Source organism: Mercenaria mercenaria, chromosome 14, assembly GCF_021730395.1.
Source record: "Mercenaria mercenaria strain notata chromosome 14, MADL_Memer_1, whole genome shotgun sequence".
Taxonomy (NCBI): Eukaryota; Metazoa; Mollusca; class Bivalvia; order Venerida; family Veneridae; genus Mercenaria; species Mercenaria mercenaria.
Genome location: NC_069374.1, coordinates 12,014,678 through 12,032,317, shown reverse-complemented (window position 1 = coordinate 12,032,317; position 17,640 = coordinate 12,014,678). Strand labels below are relative to the sequence as shown.

Sequence of the window (17,640 nt, the reverse complement as noted above, 5' to 3'; positions counted from 1 at the left end):
ATAATTCTGTAATACATAGTAAAACGGTATAAGTTACCGTAGCACGAAGTGTAAAAATAGTTAACATTTTACTAACACTACCGATACTAGTATGTCGTATTAGAATCGAAAAAAACAAGTTCCCAAATGTGAGTTATCGTAGATAAATCACGCTTGATAACTTATTATTGCTTAAACACAATTAGCAAAATATATTAAAGATAAAGAAAACATAAAAATTAAGTCAAATATACAACCAGTGTACACAGTCAGATTTAACAAACTATTGTTTGAGCTGCGAAAATTCGACATATAGTGTGTGTTTTTTCTTCTCTTTTTACTCTTTTCTCTTTATTCATTGGAAGAGCATACATTTGTAAATGCCGAAAGGTGAAACTAGAATATTTTATTGTTCGTGCTCATTGTGTCTATGGTAACATTGTTTGAATGTATATAATACTCCTATAGTAATGGCATGTTAACTTTTGTGAAATTATGTAACGTTTCTATTTTAAAGCTGCAACCATCGTCGTACCATTTAAAGGAACATTTTCATTTATATTCAGTGCCTGAAAACTTTCCAAATTCTGGTTTATTGTTATTCTTCCTTGTTTTGTGTATATGTTTCTCGAAGACACATTTTAAGTTAATATACGTAGTATTACTACAAATGAATTGTATAAGATACTGCATGAAATCGTTTCCATTTTCAGCATATTGACTTCCCAGTCGAATGATACTTGTGTTTTCCATTACAAATTATCTGAGAAGGTTTTTGTTAGGTGAAGATTCGCGCCCTTAATGAGAGGATTTACATATACATTTGTATTTATCAAACGCAATGTGGTGACAGTTTTTGTTACAAGCATAAAATGTATGATAATACTAGTACCGATATTTTTGCAATAATAAAAGATCTAAAATTTGATCAAATTTCAAAAATATTAAAGAGGATCAACAAAAGTGACAGTTTTAAAATTAATTCACAAAAATACGTGTTTTTCCAATTATTTCCGTAATCAAGCACTACGCAATGTTGTTGATGGCGTATCTGAACAACTTGGAGACAGCATGGTGTATTTAGATCCAGAAATCATGGATAAAGACAAATCAAACAAAGTCATAATTGGAATTTTAGATAAGGATGAGGAGGCAGGTCAAATTAAGTTGTATAAACTTTTTGTTGGCATTTTCTGCTCATTGAGATTGGCCATTTACAGGGTTTGTATATATTTTCCATACAGTGTAACTTCGAATGTGTAAATCATATCGTATCAAAATCTTTTCTGGAAATGATATTATTTAACATTCTACATGGCAGGAAACCCTATGTAGTGTCTAGCTGTATATGTATGGTGTCAGTGTCACATACTAAAATCTCGCGAGTTCGATTCCTTTAGAGGGCTTGTTGTCGTTAATCATTCAATTTGAGCAGTACCATTTTTTATTCGAATAGGCCTTCATTGAAATATTACTAACTGTGCAGGGCATGGGTGTGCAGGCTGATCCGTACTTTGAACGATGTTGTCGTCTGATGGTTGTCAGAAGTCACCTCATACATATACTCTTGTTATTATGGCTGATCCATTAGGTTCGTTTATATCATTCAGTGTTCTTTAATTGTAGTGTTCAGCTTAGGCGGTGCTAGGGGGCGTTTTATAACCACTCATGAACAGACTCAATTTAACCATTGTATATATCTCATGTACCCGCTTAACTGTATGGTAATTTACGCATCTCTTCTATGATTACCGTACGTGCTTATTTCGTTTATTACCACACAATTAAGCGTGTAGATGAGATGTAATGGCTGAATATTAAACTGGAAGAAGCACTGTCACAATGTGATTTACAAAACAAAAGACAATGAAGACATGCTTTGCAAGTACTCTTTACATTCTGCAGATAAAGTATAAAATAATACAAACATTAAAATAATTCAGATATTTATTAAAATATGTTCGACAATTAATTCTCTTTATTTCTCAATGAAACTCAAACAATAACCCTTTAGTTCAAGCGTCATGTATAATTATGTTGCTTTTTAGTTCGTTTTAACCTTATGATTAAACACACTTCTTTGATCAAAAAGTATTACAGTATAAAGTACACAAAAATGTAAAATCTGAATATAAATTTTCATATATCTACCTATATAATGTATTTGACAAGTAAATATGAACAGGTTGGAAAAAAACGCACTGTATATTTTTTTTATGTTGCCGGACTACTTTCACTTATTATGCATGACCAGACACAGTTCTATTTCTTTAAATAGCGCATATAAAAACCTTTCACTCATTTCTACTTTAACGCCGATAATCATTGAAAATTCCATTCGATAACAAAGCATACAACACAAAAACAAAAAGTTGGAGTGTTGTAATAAAAGTGACATTTCATCGAAAAGCAGAACTGACAGAATAGGTAAAATGTGTACACAAAAATGTTGAAGCAGAATACCACATTTTACTATGATGTTGTTTTAGCTATGAAAGCATCTAAAAACAAGTTTCTTTTCAAGTAATAAATAACTTTTTTATTCTCTAAATGCAAACGAACGGTAAAGATAATATATAATTGCAGCTATGTAAATTTCTACATTTGCCTAACGGTCTAGTGTTAAAGTAAAAGATGTAAGAATCGTAACATCAAACTTGTACTGTTCTTGCAGTATAAACATTTCAAATTTCCTCTATGTATGAACGATTTTGCCGAAAAAAACACAAAATAAATATGCTCACTTTAGCAGTATCTCGATTATAAGAAGTTGATAGCGTTTAATGACTTATTATAGGCAAGTGCAAATAAATATTGCTTATAAAACATTTACATTTCTATCTACATCATTTTCATTATTAGCACAAACTTGTTTGACTCTGTAAATGAATTGTCTAAACTACTAGCAAATATACAGTCAAGCCTGTGTTAAAAGTCACATGTTGACAGAGACCACCTGGCCTTACAAGTCACTTATTTTTCATATATAAGTGGTCTTTTAGACATGCTTTATAATGATAAGTTATTTTACCCTGCTATCTCTCTGCACAACCAGATCATTTCTGTGTTTGTTTAGTTACACTCTCATACGGCGGTGGAGGGATTGGCTCGAAATTGGGCACCTGTTGGTCGTATCCAGTCTGGTTTGTGTTGCTTACTTGATTTTCAGATAACCTTATTTTATCAGGGTTTGGCTGATGAATAGATGGAATTCTTGTTTGGTCGTAGCCGGCATGGTGTGGATTAGTTAGAACAACAGATCCTGTAAAAATTAAACATGTTCAAATAATTTTCGAAGAATTGCGTTAGACGTCCCTTATTCTTTAGTTAACGAATTATTTGTGTTCTAAACAATCTGGCACACTGATCTGAGACTAAAGTTTTCATCTAAACCAGAATACGAAAGGAAGTCGAGATAAGCAAAAATTATCTTGAGCGATACTAGTACAGATATATGGTATTTAGCGATTGAATGGGTCGCTGCTCGCTCGTTCACATAAGGTAAACGGTCACACTACGAATCAGGAGGTTACCAGTTCTATCCCTAAAAACAAACACGTGAATAAAGTCCCCTACTGGAAGGTAACTAATTTTGCCTTCTGAGGTGTAACATTAGGATATCTGTCGATGATGTTAGTTTGTTAGCTGATTCATAGTCGCCATCGGTAACCCTTATTGGCAATTCCTCTAAAAGACTGTTAGTAATATAAGTTGGAGTGCAGTGCATGACAAAAAAAGACGTTCCAATTCCAGAAGCTTCCCTGGTTCTTTAACGGGACGGGACGCTTATTCCAGAATATAATATTTTTAGTCGGAGGAGCGGAGCCCGAACTCACGACACCAGAGTTACCATTGGGCCACTGCGTCCGTTCTGATGTATAACCAATATTGCATTATATATGCAAAATGTTATGATACAATCATTTTAAATTTGCATATGTATAAATTTCCAGCTGTTTATTACTATATAAACAAGGTTTTAGTTTCAATTTCAGTAGCATTTCATTTTGAAAAGGGTGAAAAAATATGAGAAAAAAAATTAAATTCAAGAAATCATCATATCCTTTCCGCTGCCGTAACGTAGTAAAACGCTATTGCGGCTGATGGACCTTTCTTGTTTCCGTAGGATCAACATTAATAACACGAAACTCCTTTTAAAAATAGTTCTGCAATAGCTAGGTCTGCAGCTCTCAAATACTGAAATATCTTTTATCCGAAGCATAAAATGACACTTTCAGACAACATCAAAAAGAGCCTTTATGAGGATTTGACGAAGTTCAAAAAATCTCTATATATCCTTGCTCCGTTACGGATTCCTCTGGAATTTGTGTTTATTCCGAATTCAAATATATTTTTAAGATGCAAATCTAACATGTCGTGCAATAGCCCAGTTCTTTTTTCAAATTATTACAAAGTACTGTAAATTGACTCCCAATAAGCAAAGAAAAAAGAAGTCTACGCGCATACATTAAAACGTGGTGACACCTGCGTGTGACGCCTGATTATAGATCAGTGCAATTGCGACCTTGAGCCTGTTAACATTCATTTTCTTTACCTCCGGAAAAGGTGAAGGTCGTCTTATGTCTTTTTCTGTGTTGGCAAAAATTACGTATGCTTTGCGATATTGCATTTAAATGTAACGGCAGCAGTAAGGATATTAAAGAGAAGTAATTCTGTAGAAATTACACAAACATATTTTAATTTGCATCAATATGATACAAATGTACATGAGCTTTAAAAATATATATATTACAGACTTGACAGGGAAAAATTAATGTTAATTTGACAAGAAAAGATCAATACTGACTTTGACCTTCAAATGCGACCGTGTCCTTTGAGCATTGGGTCTGCGTATAGCGCACAACACATTGTCTCACTATTGAGAACGTTTGTGTCAGATGATATTCTAATCCTCTGATAATGACCCTCGGCGTCCGACTTGGACCTTGACCTTTTAAGGTAGGGATAATTATGGGTGTTCAGCAAGACATGTTGTCTCATTATTAGGAACAGTTGTGTCAAGGATTACTAAATTCTCTATATGGATCACAGAGCTAAGAACCAGACAGAAAAAATCTAAATTTAAACAATAAGTATGACCTTGACCTTTGAGGTAGGGATCTGGGTGCTGCTCATGACACATCACCTTATTCTGGGGAACGTTTGAGTCAAGTAGGTCAGTAATATTACAGTCCCTTTATGAACAGTTGTGTTACAGACCGGACAGGAAATAATATGCCCTGTTGACCTTTGAGATTCCAGTGTGACCTTGATCTTTTAAGCTAGTGGGCTGGGTTTTGTACATGACTCTAATCCAGGGGAATAAATTTGCAAGGTAATATTTAAATCCTGCTTTGCATGACAAAGTAAATGACCTTAAGAATTTGAACTCCAAATGTAGCCTTGATACTTGAGCTAGGGTTCCAGGTGTTGCGCATGAGACGTCTCTTATCATGTGAAACATATCTGCGAATGATATCAAAATCTTTTGATGAATGTCAGAGTTATGGACTGTTCGTGTCATGTTAAAACTTGACTGCCAAGTGTGACATTGACTTATGAACTAGGGTTCTGAAAGCTTTGCATGACTCATCATCTTATTATAAGGTACGTTTCAAAAGAACTTTATGAATTATAATTGAGTTACACACCATACAGGAAAATAAGCCGTGTTGACCTTTGACCTCCAAGTGTGAACTTCACCTTTGGGCTAGGGGTACGGTTTTGCACATGACACAATGTCTCATCATGTGTAACATTTCTGGCAAGTAATATTAAAATCCCTTGATGAATGTCAGAGTTATGGACCTAATATGCAATTGCGCAATCCTATTGTCCCCGAAACTGGTTTTCAACCGGTAGGAGACTAATAATGTTGTCCATGACGATTTCATGGAAGAAACAATACATTATTTAAATAAACTACTAAACAGCTATTTACGCTTCTAATACGTGTATCAATTTATATTAGCTTTGTCAATTACTTGGAAGAACAAATACATCATGGTATGGATTCCTGAAACGCGGGTCAAAATTTCCGCCATTATTTCGCTTACTTGACGGTACAATCATCGCTCTTTCAATAAAAGTGTTGCTAACATACCTGGGACATTTGCAATAGCTGCTGCTCTACGTCGTTCTCTTTGTTCCTTATGAATCCTCCATCGGAGACAGATACAGATGCAGCTCCCAGCCATGAAAAGTATACTTCCTCCTGCAACCCCAAAACTGGCATGACCTGACCTGAAAATGCAGAATTAAGATTTTAATAGGATTTTTTTTCCTGTTATCGGTGTGCTGTCGTTGTTATTTTAGTTTTGTATTTATGCTGACACAGTTTATGCCACAAGAGGAAAACATTAGGTGCTTAATTAACAAATATTTTATTATTATCTATTACGCAATGCGTTTGATGCTTTGGTAAGTCTAATTGGTTACGCGGCTTGCACTCAACACTATATGGCTATTCCGCAAATGACTCAAAGCTTACTTTAAGGTATACTTTCATTAGCAAAAAGTATCAAGCAAGAATGTTTTTAGTCTTTAAAGGTTTTTTCGTGGTCATATATACTCACAGTCCGCCCCCACTTTTGCAACAATCGAATTCACAACAGCTGTCACAGAAGAGTGTTCTTCCATCATACTCACACTCATTTAATCTACAAAGAAAATATAATATTAAAATGCAAAATGATTATAGTATGATTTTAGAATCTGTATCAATTTGACATCTGTTTTGATTTATTTCATTACTTCATGTCTAATTGTTATGTGAATTATTTCTTTCTTATTGTGTTATGGTTATGTTTATTTTTGTTTTGAACGTCAATTAGAGATTTACTGTTTTTCCCTTTATCTGAATGACGTTAACTATTTAGTCTTTATTTCACTCACTTGTGTGTTTATATTATATATATTAATAATATTTAGTTTCCATCAAAAGCAAGATCCCAGCAAATATATACATGGTTAGTAGAGTTGCTTGTGTATAGACATATCTATGGACAATTATATACAAGATTGACAACGTTACAAATATAAAATGATATTGCTCACAAATCTATATTATACTCATATTACTGTAAATCTGTTAACATATACGGTACTTTGATTACCGTAGCGCGAACTGTTTAGGCAATGTTTACAAATTTATACCGTATTTTGATTACCGTAGCGCGATCTGTTAGGGCAAAGTTCAGAAATTTATACCGTAGTTTGATTACCGTAGCCCGATCTGTCAGGGCAATATTCAAAAAATTTATACCGTACTGTGATACCGTAGCGCGATCGGTTAAGGCAATGTTCACAAAATGCCATACTTCTATAACCTTAGCGCGATCTGTTAGGGCAATGTTCACAAATTTATACTGAACTATGATTAACAAAGCGCGATCTCTTAGAGCAATGTTCAAACTTATACCGTGCTTTGATCACTGTAGCACGATTTGCTAGAGCAATGTTCACAAACTTGTATATCGTACATTGATTTCTGTTGTGTGATCTGTTCAGGCAATATTCACAAATATATCCTGTACTTTGATTACCGTAGCACGGTCTGTTAGGGCAATGTTCACAAACTTATACCATACTTTGATTACCGTAGCGCGATCTGCTAGGGTAATGTTCACAAATTTATACCGTACTCTGATTACCGTAGCGCGATATGTTAGGGCAATGTTCACGAATTCATACAGTACTCTGACTACTGTAGCGCGATCTGTTAGGACAGTTTTCATGAATTTATACCGTACTTTGATTACCGTAGCACGATCTGTTAGATTAATGTTCATAAAAATTTATACAGTGCTTCGACTACCGCGGAGCGATCTGTTACGGAAATGTTCACAAATTTATACCGTACTTTGATCACTGTAGCGCGAGCTTTTAGGGCAATGTTCACAAACTTATGCAGTGCTTTGATTACTATAGCGTGATATGTTCAGGCAATGTTCACAAACTTATACCGTACTTTACCATAGCGTGATTTGTTAGTTTATACATAATTTATTTAGGTCGATTGTGAAGAAAGTTCTACAACTTATATTAATCACTCTTGACGTCGCATTCCTGATGAAATCCATCGCCATGAGGGTATGAGCGAAGAGGCCAGTTTCCCTTTTAATGCTGAGCGCCAAGCAAGGGAGCTACTGGTACAATTTTTCACGTCTTTGGTATGACGCGGCCGGAGATCTAACTCACGCCCTCCCGCACTCGAAGCGGACGCTCTACCACTAGGCTATCGAGGCGGTCATCGTGATCTGTTAGGTTAATGTCCACAAAAAATTATACAGTGCTTTGACTACCGTGGCGCGATCTGTTACGAGAATGTTCACAAATTTATACCGTACTTTGATCACTGTAGCGCGATCTTTTAGGCCAGTGTTCACAAACGTGTACTGTACTTTGATTACCGTAGTGTGATAGGTTCAGGCAATGTTCACAAACTTACACCGTACTTTAATGACCATAGCGCGATCTGGTTGGATAATGTTCACATATCTATACCATACTTTGATTATTGTAGCGCGGTCTGTTAGGGCAATGTTCACAATCTTATACCATACTTTGATTACTGTGGCGTGATCTATACTGGAAGTTTACATCTTTACTTACGCATGATCTGAAAAGATACAACATAACTAATTACACATTTCACATCTTTAATGATCTTAAAATCTAATATACATTTGACCAGTCTACTATCCTGAGTACATTAACTAAATGACTAGATGAAGACATTTGCTGAAATAATGGGCCACAGAGAGAGTTTTCCATCGGATTTTCCCAGTAAAAAGATTTTAATATTTCAAATCATCAAAACCTCGGATCTATTCAATGTCGTGTTTGCTATGCAATTGTTTTTTTCCTAATAAAAGCAATACTGAAACGCTGACACGTGTTGCAGCATAAATTCTATATTAAAATGTAGATTCTATTTTGTTCTGTTCTGTTCTGGATCTCTAGTTTAATTATTTGTTCATAAACGTGGTAATACAGCTGATCTAAATAATTACAGACCTATTTCTATATTGTCTTCTATTTAAAACATATCTGAGAGACCTGTCACTAAACACTTAATATCACAACAAATATAACTGGATACAGACATCGCAGTCAGGCTTCAGAGCAGTGCAATGATGCAGTGAAATCAATATGGTGGTTAATGTAAAAAAAAATCATCACATATAAGTTTAGGTACTGTACAAAAGAACAGTTACACCACAAATTGATATTTTATGTGATGATAAGATATTAACACATGTAGAAACTTAAAAAAATGTAAGGAATCTATATTGATAACAACTTAACTTGGAATAAACAGATAGATCAACTATGCATCAATATAACATTACTCAAATTACTCTCTAAATATGTTCAATATAATATAACAACAGAACCTTACGATAGGCCACAAATGAACATCTCAAAGTTCCTAGATCGAAAACATTAAAGTTCTTAGATAGAAAACAGCATTATATTAATGTCCATGCCCTGTTAGTGGTCCCATGTTGAATGAACTCCCCTACGGAATCAGAAATCGCGAAACACTAAGTCAGTTTAAAAACACATTAAACTATGTAAACAATCTCGCCTTTATTAATTTAAAAAACAGACTTAATTTACATGTTTTGTATACTTGCTGGAACAGGGCCTATGTATATTGTAACTCCACGGGATAGTGTGTAGTATTGTTTCTTTTCTATTTTAAATTAGTGATGTCACCATTGACCAGGTGGTTTGAACCTCTATATGCAGTCCATCTGGGTGTACCATGTAAGTTTTAGCACTGTTATCCGGCAACAGGGGTAAGATAGCCTCAGGGGGAAGGGTGCGGTCATGACCGTTTGTTTCCTTATTTTCTGATTTGTGTATTTCATTTCTCTGACCAGCACAATGCACAATATCATTCATGGGTGTGTACTGTTCTTTCTTCCCACTCATGACTTCTCAGACATTGTAAGTTTCATAAGTTTCATTCTTGTATACATTAATAAAAAACATATTCATTATTCTCTACAGATCTTCTTTTGTTTTTACTAAGTTTACTTAGTGGCGTTGCTTTCGTTTTATTCTTTTCTTATCTACGAGTACTTTAGTTATGAATATTTCATATGACAGTTCTGTCATAACATTTTTTGTCTTACTTATTTGCTTTTCTTCTTTCTTTTTGTCTTTCTTATTTGCTTTTCTTCTTTCTTTTTGTCTTTCTTATCTATTGTTTCTCCCTTTATGCCTGATCAAAAAGTGTAAAAAGCCTTGCAATCTTCACCATTTTATATCATGTGTTATTGTTTTTTCATAAGTTTATTTCTTTTACTACATATGTGATATAATAACAATATTATTTCTTTAAATATAATCCAACGCTTTCCCGTACTTTTCTCGCACAAGACTTTTTAGGGGGGTGGGGGGGGGTGGTGTTCGGATTACAAATATCATTTATTTGTCCACCACTTAATTTTATCTTATTTTAATCTATGTTAATTGTACTACATACTGTTCATGCCACTAAGAATTAATTTGTTCATAATACATTATTTTGATTCACTGTCTATGTACGGATGATTATTACGTTACTATATTAGACTAGCTATAGCCAAATATGTTATCTTCTTTAAATTAAAGTTGTTAATACTAAGTATTATGCAACGTCAAATCAAAACATGAATGTAATAATTGCTAAAGCTAGTCTTTTTTAATTTCATAGAGTTAATGATGGAAGTGACATGAGAAATGCCTCCAGATGTTAATAAAATTTTCACAAATATTTAAAAGTTAACGTTAAAAACACATTTATGATGACCTTAACGTTCTTGCGTTTGTTTACCAAGACAATGTTCCAAAAACGCCTATTCTTTTGTGCGATACCTACACATAAAATACCTAAGTTAGGTCTCACGCAAACCATTAATGCATCAGTGACCACATCAACAATTTCTACTTCCTGTTATAGACTTCTAATAACTGACAGGTAGAGTAGATCTAGTTTAATTTGATAAAATAAATCTTTCAAGATTAAAGTCACGAAAACGATTATAAACCTATTGTAACTTTCCGGAATCCTGTTAAGTGGCACGAACAGGATTCCGTACCGTACAATACAGATAAGCAGAAACAAGTTTGTGCAAAGAAATATCTGAAGTGCAGTTTAGTTTTTACATTACGTGGACTATAATGTGTTATTATTTGACTATACAGTTGCACAATTTCAATAAAATTGATGCAATTACGCGTTGAAATTCCTGAATTGTTGGTATTGCCGGCTGGTGTTTGTAACAACGAAAACAATAAAAAACACTATAGTTTGAATGTTAAAAACATTGCACAATTAAGAAACTGTAACATTGTAATGAGCATTTTTATTACTCAATAGTAAGCTATTAATTACCTTAACACAACGTAATTAATATGTTCATCAATTTTCTTTCAATAAAAGTTTTTGTACTAACGATTGCACCTTAGAGTTTTATTTGTTATAACATAACAACAAACATAAATATATCTACGGACATATATTATGTCTACTCAAAACGTTGGGACGGGAGTAAATTCCGTCTGCCATTACAACTGTGGGGCGGGCAAATGTCCAGAAGTTCATGTTTTTCATTGGGGGCAAACGTCCTACTACCGAATAACGCATGTATTGAAAAGCACTCACTGTTGATAGTGTGCGTTACATGCAATATTTACACATACATGAAAACCAGAACAAAAATATCATTAGCGGCTACAGTGCAATCACGCTATTGAGACACAACGGTTCTTATTACAAGGGTCTAAATATCGAGATGGTCAGTGATCACACATTACATTGTAAATCTTTCAGAAATAAAAATGTAGTCACCGTTTTCCGAATATATCTATTATTGGATTCGCTGAAATACCGGAAGGAATACAAAACTGATAAACATGAGGTTAATCGATGCGTCTCGGTACTTCAATTTACAGATATTGGAAGTGTGTAAAATATTCATTATTTAACGTTCGCAACACTATACTAAATATATATTGCTTAAGATATTGTTGGGGCCTCCGTGATCAGGTGGTTAAGTTCGATGACAAATCAATTGCCCCTTATCAATGTGGGTTCGAGCCTCACTCGGGGCGTTAAATTCTTTCTGTGAGAAAACCATCCAGCTGGCTTATTGAAGGTCGGTGCCCGCTCGTGATGAAATAATGCACGGAGGGGCACCTGGTGTCGTCCTCCACCATCAAAGCTGGAAAGTAACATATGACTTATAATTGTGTCGTTGCTGCATTAAACCCGACAAAATAGATAAATGAGTAAGAAATTGTTTGTTGAATGTCAATTCTGAAACAAACAAAACTAACGTAAAATAACGTCTTTTATCATAATAGAGCATTTTCTATTTGTAAATGGAAAACAGTATGTAATTTAAAAGGGAAAAAACGAAATTTCAGTTAATTATTTGTACAAAATGTACTCACATGTCTTCAGTACAAAGAGTAGTATTCCAAAGGAAGCAAGCATTTTCATCGTTGTTCAATTCAAAGTTTCAACGTTTATTTGATTTAACTCTCAGTGTGTACACATACAAAATAAAATTATGAGACTTTACATTCATAAACTAAGAAATAATACATGGAGGGCAACAGCTTTAATATGTATCCACAACTACACGCCCGACAAGAAAACTTCCTGTTTTAAACTTTAAAATCCCTTTGTTTCACGAACACACTCAGGCTTGAAATACGTGACAGATATGAAGGTCATGGGAATTCTACTCAAAATAAATTTAATGTGCATATAATAGTTACGTCGTAATATCTATTTCAAACTTATTCGTGTCACACTAGCTTAAGAAATAACGCTTAAAGATTTATGTAAAATACATTCAATGACCCCTACTTCCCGAAACTATTCAGTACGCCTGGATACTTCAATTTACAGATATTGGAATTGTGTAAAAAATTCATAATATGGTCAAATAGTACTAAATAGGTAATCAAGCAGCACTTCCAGGCTAGTCGGATAATGGTAAAGAGAAAAAATCCTCATTTTTTCCCAGTTAAAATGGCATTTTCATGTTTTTTGTAAGCCTGTTCCTGTTTTTATTTCATTGTGGACATAAACTTGACATTTTGGTAGCATTTTCAAGGAGATTTTTTTGCATTTCTAGAAATGTAAACAAACCTTATTGCTCATGTGCTCATGCCGACATTTTAGCTGTCAGTTTGGAAGATATTCCGTAGTGTTGACCTGTCACTTAGAAGATACATGACGCCTACTTTTCTTGGTGTTTTTTGTTGTTGTTTTTTGGTGGTTTATAGGTCATTTAAGCATATAAGGCTAGTAATTCTTTTTTAAATGGGTCTTGCTATGCGTTACAGCTGTCAGAAGATTGTTAATTTTATATAGAACATTGTAATAAATTTATTTACTACTGTACAGCCTATAACATCAACTTTGGCAAAAAAGAGATTTGTCCAGATACGGGTATAAATGGGCCATTTTGGTCAGATTTTGATAGAAAATGAACATTTCATTGCCATTTGCTGCAATAATTGTGAAAAATCCCACAAAAATCACTTTTTCACTGTTTCGGGTGTACTTTTTTCACAAAATGCATATTCAGAGTCTAAATATTACCCATTCATAGCTATCAGAGTAGTGAGTTTGTATATTTAACAGTGTTTATGTGTTATTTGCTTGCAAATTTGAGTACAAAGCAGAAGAATTGGGCAAAAATAAGTTCTAACTAGGAGAAATGGTAAATAGTTATGTCGCGACAAGTATTTTTTGAGGAAAATTGCCGCAGTGACACGCGTTACTGAAAATGCCAATAAACCTTGAAAAATGATACTTGGTATATTTCATGCAAATAAGCTACCGTTACTATATAAATGAAACTGGCGCTATTACAGAAAGCCACTTTTTCTTAAAGGTCAAATAATACTAAATAGGTAATTAAGCAGCGCTTCCGGGCTAGTCGAATAATGGCGGAAAGAAAAAAATCCTCATTTTTTTTTTCAGTTAAAGTGACATTTTCATGTTTTATAGAAACCAGTTCCTGTTTTTGTTTCATTGTGGACCAAACGTCATGCCAATGACATTTCGGTAGCATTTTCAAGGAGATATTTTGCATTTATAAAAATGTAAACAAACCTTATTACTCATGTGTTCATACCCATAGTGCTGACCTGTCAGACAAAAAATCTCTCTTAGAAGATACATGACCCCTACTTTTCTTGGTGTCTTTTTTGTGATTTATAGGTCATTTAAGCATATAAGGCTAGTAATTCTGTTTCAAAATGGGCCTGGCTATGTGTTACAGCTCTCAGAAGACTGTTAATTTTATATAGAACATATAGCAAATTTATTTACTACTGTACAGCCTATACACGTTCGTTACACTATACTAAATATATTTTGCTTAATACATTGTTTGTTGAACGTCATTTCTAAAACAAACAAAAAAAACAACGTGAAAGAACGTCCTTTTATAATATACACTACAGCCACTACAGCGCCTTTTTCTATTTCTAAAAGGAAAACAGGAAGTAAAGGAAAAAATCTAAATACAAGTTAATTATTAGACCTTTATCACGAACACGGACATGGAAATGGAAATGTACATGTACTCTGTACCTCAGTCAAACTTGAGGGGTCATCTCAAAACTGTTTTACTTGTTCAAGTTGTTGAACGTATGTGTATAGTGAGGATATATAAAGGCCTTAGTGCAAAAAGGAAGCTATTTCACATTTTCATTTTCTAAATCAAAATGTGCGGATTAAAATTAGGAATGTTGTAAATTTATCAAAGGGTTCAGTATGGTTTTCTGTACAAAATGGCCTAAAACAATGAGTTCAAATTCTAAAACATTTAATAAAATATTTTGATAGATATTCTTAAATCTATAAACAAGTGTTTGAACGTCATAGTGAAAATAACGTTATTAGTTTTTCTAGTTGTGGCGTCACTCAGTCTGATTACGTCATTTATCAAATACTGTATAATGCTAGAAAAACCGTGTTTTTTTTTTGCTATAAAATCAAGAAATAAACAATATCCACAATTGATAAACTTTCCATTACTTACATGGTCATGTGGGAGGAAGAGTTAACTCTGTCACATAACAAAATTTGAAAATGCTGATATGACATCTTGTCATCGTTGCTTTTTTTAAAAGAAGCTCAATATCTTACTAAAATGAGTTTCTATGCATTTTAGTGTTCTTCTAACAACAGAGATATCAAAACTAGACTGACAATTTCTTTATTGAATATTAATAAGAGACAAGTGTTTTATCCGATAGACGTAGTTCTACAGATACGTAAAATGATTAGATCTACACAGTTCTTCGGTAAGAAGTATTTGGAGGAGTAAAATTTAATTCAACATTTAAAACGTAACTTAGTCAAAATAGAAATATTTTTATGTACTGTACTTATCATGTGTCGCTTTCAGATCAACATTAATTAGAATATATGCGTGGGTCCCCGTAGTTTGCTAGCTACAGCGATGTTCACCTGCATTACCAACTTTAATAAAACATATACTCTGGAAGTTTTATAAACACTGCTTAAATATCATAAACTTTTAAGAATTCATCGAAGCAATCGTCTTTTCATTCGATTTATCATTGATTTCAATGAATGGTGTAAATTTAAAATTCTGTATATTCTTTCAACATAATACAGAATTAAGTAATTTGATAAATATTCATTTGAGTGAATTATCTGAAAGGAAAATATCGACAGTCTTAATACTTGAAATTTACGATGTTGGTGAAATATATAAAGGATCTTACGTGAGTGAATTTTGTTACTGAATTTATTCAACTAGTGAATTAACATAATAAAACCTGAGGCTCGTGACGAGCATTTTATCATTAAATAAATAAGGCAAGTGTTTCTTTCTCGTTCTTGTAACTGAATCTTTGCTATAGAATTTCCAGCATGTCATTTGTGTATTGAATACAATTTACAAAGAACGACTATTTGTAGAAATAGAACACAACAAAGTAAATAACAGCCGCTGAGACTTGTTTTGTTTGTGTCTGTTCAATGTTCAACACCCTACACGACACATGGCAACGGCTCTATCACACAAATATTAAATGAACTTGTATGGCTATAGTCTGTGTAAAGTTAATGTTCTAAACTTAAGCACATAGACGCTTATTGAAATGAAGAATGAAATCCTACATGAACGCGTACACGTACAAGTACCACCTCTCAATCTAAAAATATTTACACAAACAAAATACTATTATCACATACACGTGCACTTCGTGATCTCTATGGAATCGATATTGCATGGCTATATTTGCATGGACATGATCAAATAATATGTCAATAAATCAAACAACTAAAATGAATAGGACATTTTTTCCATGTATTTATTATGCCTCACGTTGATAATGAAACTATTTTTAATCAACAAAATTGTTTTTACCGTCTTCCTCGTTGACTTTATTGTTTGATGTTAGAATGTGGATTTTGTTCCGTTTCAGTAACTCATTCATTACAGGAATACTATGCACGCCTGCATGATTAAAGTACATTTGAAATGAAACTACCTTAATTACATATATACTCGTATATGCCTTTCAAACGTCAAAGTAGCACGTACAATGTAAGTGGATCTTTATCGCACTGCGAGTCAGATTGAAAACCGACGTGTAGAAGGGACAATTTTCGTGATTTTTTAACATGTTTTTTAAAGTTTTGTAATTCAAAAGAGTGATAGTATTTGTCATTGATTTTTAGCAGTATGCACAACATGCCATTTTTCAACTTAACCGTACCAAGTCCTTTTGAATAAAGTACATGTGTATTCACAAAAATACTTCTCAGAATTCTGGGTATGCAAAAATGTGTTAAAGGCCAGCGAAGGCTAATCCATAAAATTTTATACGTTTCTTTTTGAATCAAAAATATCTATTATAAACCATAACGTTTTAGCAAACCAGTCCAAAATTTTCATGAATTGCAGTCCAGGCATGTCTTTTTGGAATCAATCCGTTAAGTTTAGGAAAACAGTACTACTATGCACTATGTACTTTTCATCAAATCTTGTGACGTCATTAGTGAAACAGTCATAGTTAAAAATGGTACCAATATCTCAACTTTGATTTTATACCCTTTCTTGCACTGCAATAATTTTAATCATTTTTATATAATTATATATTAAAATGCGCTTTAATGAAACTTTGTTTATCCCAGTAAAGTTGCATGTCGTACAATAGTACAGAAATAATTATAGAAAACGCCTGGTTATTACATGCTTGGGGTAAGGCTGTTCTGGTCAACAACTTTTCAGATTGGCAAACTTTCACGCTAAGTAGTATATAGCAAATTTGTTTGGAGACCTAGCTTGAGAATGTGCTTTGGGCGCTAGATTCAATGTCAATATCACTATTGCTAAAAATATTTCTTTCAAATGTGTCCTCTCAATGAATTTCTGTTAGAATGAAAAACCAAGACCCGAATTGTGTTTGCAGCAAGAAAGTTCATTACTAAATGTGCTATACTTGAGAAACTCCACTGTATGCACTGATCTAACGTGCTGGTCTAGAGCACATTTACATTTAGGTATTTTGAAGAGTTGTGGTTAAAATCCCGATCGGAACTTATCTTTGTTTTGGCAGTGTTGATGGCATTAGGGTAAATGCTTTCAAGGTCAAAATATCACA

General features: G+C 33.6%; 1 protein-coding gene across 3 annotated transcripts in view; it reads right to left on the bottom strand.

The window, feature by feature from the left end:
* Positions 1–1,908: 1,908 nt before the first annotated feature.
* LOC128546119 (cysteine and tyrosine-rich protein 1-like) overlaps positions 1,909–17,640 on the bottom strand; it is a 33,448-nt gene continuing 17,716 nt past the window's right edge. Inside the window, exons 1-4 of one of the 3 annotated variants that reach the window (XM_053522944.1) lie at positions 8,031–8,059; positions 6,555–6,638; positions 6,083–6,222; positions 1,909–3,241 (exon numbers count right to left, since the gene is read on the bottom strand). In XM_053522944.1, coding sequence (XP_053378919.1) covers positions 3,036–3,241; positions 6,083–6,222; positions 6,555–6,638; positions 8,031–8,044 — 444 coding nt within the window. In that variant the 5' untranslated portion in view covers positions 8,045–8,059 and the 3' untranslated portion in view covers positions 1,909–3,035. Of the gene's footprint in view, positions 3,242–6,082; positions 6,223–6,554; positions 6,639–8,030; positions 8,060–17,640 lie in introns of those variants that run through there. The other 2 variants (XR_008366974.1, XM_045305533.2) reach the window with 2 other exon arrangements.